Source organism: Helianthus annuus, chromosome 16, assembly GCF_002127325.2.
Source record: "Helianthus annuus cultivar XRQ/B chromosome 16, HanXRQr2.0-SUNRISE, whole genome shotgun sequence".
In the NCBI taxonomy this organism is placed as follows: Eukaryota; Viridiplantae; Streptophyta; class Magnoliopsida; order Asterales; family Asteraceae; genus Helianthus; species Helianthus annuus.
Window position 1 is genome coordinate 50,050,599 of NC_035448.2, and position 5,758 is coordinate 50,056,356.

Below are 5,758 nucleotides of genomic sequence, written 5' to 3' on the forward strand. Positions count from 1 at the left end.
AGACATCACTAAGATGCTCGTGTCGAAATTGGAGAAGGAAGATTAAGTATGAGATGGTGTAATCGTTTGAAAAAAATTGACCGAAGAATGAACATTTGTTTTTCCTTCGTTTATAAAGGCAGAATGCATGGCAAAATCGATCATTCACTATACCACTATACGACTTGTATAGCTCTATACGAGTCATAACATCCATCAGCTTAGTGTCACTAAAGATATTGTATCATATATGAGTCGTATAGGTCTATACGACTCGTATAAGATTTGCATATAAGACCTTTGGTAGACCTTGTCTGAAGTTGGAATTTGTAATTACCCTATACAATTCGTTTAGGTCTATGTCATATGTGCATAGGGTGTCAAAATAAGAGTTTAAGGTTCCCAATATAGAACCTTATTAAATAGTTATGAAACTTCGATTATTTTGATTATGCTTTAATTTTTAATTTTAAAATAAAATAATATGTAACGTTGAGAGAATATTAATTAATCAAGTTTTATAATTATTTTAATTAACTCTATACATTATTTAACAAAAGATAGACTTAACTTGACTTATGAATGATGAAAAAAATAAGTACTTGTTATAAAAATAGTATTAAAAACTGATTTTCATGATTATAATGTATAATTAATTAATTATTGCTTTCATTTTTATTTCATTATAATTAGGGTGTTATGTGAGTTTTTTTAATTAGGGTTCTAGTTATCCTGGTCAGGTTATTCTGGGTTTTCTGTTATAGGAATCCTATCTTTAACCTGACCCAAATAAGATTCGGTTTTATTTGTGTCGGGTAATTGATATACGAGTTTCTGAATTCAAGTTGCAATGCATAGTTTACAATTTAACTTAACATGATTATTATTAAACTAAAAAAAAACAATATGTTAAATAAAAACACTCTTAATATTATATTCCGTTCAAACCAATGCATTAAACCCATATATTAACCTAAAACACATCAATTAAAATAAAGACAGACCCAAACCTTATCAATGATCGTATAAACTAAAAAGAAAACGTAATAGGGTGGTTGTCCATTGATAAAAGCAAAGACTTTAAACACCTGGATTTGGGAGGCGAATGTCTCAAGTTCCAGTCTAACAGACAACAAAGACTAAGAAAGTTGCTGTTAAAAAAACCCGTATCAACTTTTTGGTCGCTCAAAAAACCAATGAGACAACGAAATAAAGCATCCTGTTCACAAAACAAAAAAAAAAAACAAAAACAAAACACGTGATAGGGGATCTAGACTTTTATGTTGATTATGTATAAATATAATTGATTTTTATGTAGATTAAAAAACACACCCGTATTTAGACCACTCGTAGTGGGGCGTGGTTTTTAAAAAAAAATTGAAAAAAAAATACGCCCCAAAACGCCGGACCCCCATTACATGGGGGCTGGGGCGTTATTGGGCGTGTTTTTTGAAAAAAAAAAAAAGGGTTTGGTGTTTTAATTAAAATAATACATTTAAAAAAAAAGTGTTTGGTGTACATATTTGCTTAATCAATCACTTTTGAGCATGGTTTGACAACTTTTGAGAACCCCCACTTTTGCAATAAATTAAATATAATATTGGAGGATGGTCTGACAACTTTTGAGCTAACGCCCAATTTAATTAAAAAATAATAATTGGAAGGGGCGTTATTGGGCGTTATTACCACTACGCCACTTTTGCAATAACGCCCCATGCTGACTGTGATGACACGTGTCGGATAATGCCCCATGGTGGGGGCATTATTTTTCTTAACCACTACGGATGGTCTTAGAATAATACATTTTAATATATTTTTACTTTCAGAAATGATCTTTATGTAGATTTAAAAACACACCCCTACTAAGAATAATACATTTTAATACTTTAACTTCTATTATTTACTTTCAAGGTGAGTTTGTATTTAAAATGTTAGTTTGCGCCTTTGTATTTTATTTCAATATACGATACGGTCTGTATTGGGTAATAAATCTCATTTATTCATTGTTTCAAGCAACAAAACCTCTTAATTTATGCAAGGATTGTCTGTGGTTTTTAGGTTTAGATCAGCTAATAGGTATTTTCAGTGTCATGAATGTCTCACAAGCTATATGCCAACCATATGGGATGACAGATGTGAAAACACAACGCTCCATTAGAAGTAAGCCAAGCGAATGGGATGTTTTTGACTTTGATAAGCATGTGGACTCAAAGATGCTTTAAACTGAACTTACTTTATGTTTAATTCAAATATAATATATATGAGATGGCTGGTAATTTGGAGACACTATTACAGATTACTTAAAAGTGTCTACAATGTCATTACGGTATTAACCTTAATAATAGGCTTATGATTCTTTTATTCCCAGTTGATGAGATATGCCCTATTTGTCATAAGGTGTTTTTGGATTCTTTTGGGGAGCATGCAGTTCATTGTAGAGAACTCCCGGGGTTAGAGGTGTCCTTTTTGACATATTCAGGTGCGCTGTTATTAGTGATAACAAAGAGGCACCCGTTAATTTCTTAACTGACCCGTTGGAAGGGTGATCTTCCCTTCAACCAGCCGGCATTCTGGTCTTTAGATGGGTAAGAGGAAAATATGTCTGTGTGGATCTAACATGGGTTTCCCCGCTTGTGGGCTTAGGGTGTAGTGCTTTCACGGTGGGCCATGCTGCTTTAAAGGCTGCTTCGGGTAAAGTGACCAAACACGAGAAAGCGTGCCTTGACAACCAGCACATGTTTATCCCATTTACTTTCGATACTTTTGGTTTTCTAGCGCCAGAGGTTGTGGACCTACTTAGTCGAGTTCAAAGGGTCATGCATAGTAATGTTATGACCCCGAGATCTATGGACGTAGTTTTTAAAAGACTTAGTTTGTTATTCAAAAAGGGTAGTGACGCAGTTTTTTGCCTGTTTACCAACTATCTCGATGTAAATTTATACCACATTTAATTATTTAATCATTTATATGAAAAAAATCTATGTTTACCAATTAGATGTGTTAGAATATTAACTTCTTTTTACCCATTCCCTCTTAAATATATGGATTTGGGTTCCCAAATTTGTTCATTAACTGCCATATAACAGAAGGTAGATTCCTTTTTGTATAAAGGTAGAATATACCTTACTAATAAAGGAATTCCAAATTTACACCTAAAGCTAACAAAAAGGTGTTTCAAAGACGCCTTGAATCGAAGGTACTTCATTGTTACATAATTAGTTGTTCAGGCTCATGCATGCATTTCATTTGCCTATAAGTATGTAGACTATGAGTCCCAATAAGCACCAATTCAATACATATAAACAATTGAGTATACCTTTACTGCTACAAATTAGTTCTAGATTTTGAGAGTATATTCAAGTCTGGGCTGTAATGGCTCGGTCAATCGTTTGTCATGTTACGTTGTTTGTGGTGGTGATATTGTTGGCAGTTGGTGAGGCGGCAACCCCACCTGGAATTGCTAACAACCCAAGCCAAGCAACTTGTAAAGACCCGTCGTACAAACAATGTTACAACTTGGTGCATGTTTGTCCTAAGTTTTGTGATAATGGGTGTACCGTTCACTGTCAGTCATGCAAACCTATTTGTATTGGCTCCACTACACCATCACCGCCTGAATTAGAACCCCCACCATCTTCACCTCCCGCCATTAGTCCGCCATCTCCAACCACTCCCACACCATCAACACATGCTTACTCACCGCCTCCATACTCACCACCTCCCACCACTCCTTCACCACCAACTCCGTCATCACCACCTCCCACCACTCCTTCACCGCCAACTCCGTCATCACCACCTCCCACCACTCCTTCACCTCCAACTCCGTCATCACCACCTCCAATCGTCCCTTCACCTCCAACACCATCATCACCACCTCCTACCACCCCTTCACCTCCAATAGACTCAACACCACCAACGCCATCCTCACCACCTCCTACCACCCCTTCACCTCCAACAGACTCAACACCACCAACCCCAACCCCATCCTCACCGCCTCCCACCACCCCTTCAACACCACCAACCCCATCCTCACCACCTCCTACCACCCCTTCACCTCCAACAGATTCCACACCCCCAACTCCTTCCTCACCACCACCTACCACCCCTTCTCCACCAACAGAGTCCACTCCTCCAACACCGTCCTCACCATCTCCCAAAACACCTTCACCACCGACACCATCCCCATCAACTCCTCCATCACCGCCTACCCCCACACCTTCTCCATCACCTCCTACATGGTTCCCTACTCCACCACCTCAACCAAAGAAAGCCAAGTGCAAAAACAGCAACTATCCCCAATGTTATGCCACTGAGCATGTTTGCCCTGCTTCTTGTCCTAATCAATGTACCGTTGATTGTGTTACATGCAAGCCAGTTTGTAGTACGTTCTTCACAACTCTATTTTTTTCAGTTTATTTATAAACTCTAATATATCTTTTTTTTTTTCATGTATATTAACCACCTTGAATTTTAATAATAATTCCGTTACATTTTAGTCAAAATTATATACGCATAGCCACCTAAATATGTATCTAAATTTGCAGCTTGCGACATGCCTGGAGCAGTTTGCCAGGATCCTCGTTTCATTGGTGCTGATGGCATCACTTTCTATTTCCATGGAAAGAAGGATAAAGATTTTTGCCTTGTTGCCGATAACAATCTACACATTAATGGCCACTTCATTGGCAAGCGAAACAAAAACATGGGCCGGGATTTTACCTGGGTTCAATCCATTGGGGTTCTTTTTGACAACCACAAACTACAAATCAATGCTCAAAAAACCTCCAACTGGAATGACGACAATGATCATATCTCCATCACATTTGATGGGGAAACTATCTTTCTACCTAAAATCGAAGGTTCCAAATGGCAGTCTTCCTCAACTTCAATCAGTCGGATTCAAGATACCAACAACATCGTTGTTGAAGTTGAAAACCTGTTCAAGATCACTGCTAAAGTGGTTCCAATAACAACGGAAGAATCAAGGATCCATAACTATGGTATAACCGACGATGACTGCTTTGCGCATCTTGATCTCAAGTTCAAGTTCTTTTCATTAAGTGATGAAGTGGACGGGGTGTTGGGACAGACTTACAGGAGTGACTATGTGAGCAAGGTGAAAATGGGCGTGTTAATGCCTGTGATGGGTGGGGATAACAAATTTGTGAGTGCAAATTTGTTTGCGGCTGATTGTTCTGTCGCTAAGTTTAAGGGCAGCAGCCATGAAAACGGTTCCTCTTTGAACTTGGAATTGCCAAGCCTGATGTGTCAAAGTGGTTTAAGCGGACGAGGGGTCGTATGCAAGAGATAGATTTTTCTTCTTCATGATACTCGTATTCTTCGTATAATTACTAAGTGTAACAAAGATGTGTACGAGAATAAGGAACATAGCTTCCAAGATCTTGACCGAATAAAATGACTTTTAATATTAAAACATTATCAATTTGGGGTATGCAATTAAACTAGCAAACTAATGTGTATAAAACAAGATCCACAGGCTCATATTTATCTGTTTGGGTCTTGTGGTTAATTGAGTTAAGAAACAGGTTATCAAATTTGTTTGAACTTCATGTATTAAACAGTGCTAACTATGTGACAATTATGTAAGATTTCATCTACCATTCTACCAAACAGAGGTTTAGTTTATCATACGTGTTTAATTTATCTACCAAACAGAGGTTTTGTGTACCCTTGGAATTTATTGACTACTTCAACCTAAAACGAGATTTAAGTAAGCAATGAAACTTAGTTTTGGAATATTCAATATGGTGTTTGGTGT

General features: G+C 37.3%; 1 protein-coding gene across 1 annotated transcript; it reads left to right on the plus strand.

Moving 5' to 3' along the window:
- The first annotated feature begins 3,323 nt into the window (after positions 1-3,323).
- LOC110917295 (polycystic kidney disease protein 1-like 3) lies at positions 3,324-5,436 on the plus strand. The gene is made up of 2 exons (XM_022161880.2): positions 3,324-4,360; positions 4,524-5,436. The coding sequence occupies exons 1-2, from the start codon at positions 3,352-3,354 to the stop codon at positions 5,288-5,290; spliced, it is 1,776 nt and encodes a 591-aa protein (XP_022017572.1). The 5' UTR covers positions 3,324-3,351; the 3' UTR covers positions 5,291-5,436.
- Positions 5,437-5,758: the final 322 nt, after the last annotated feature.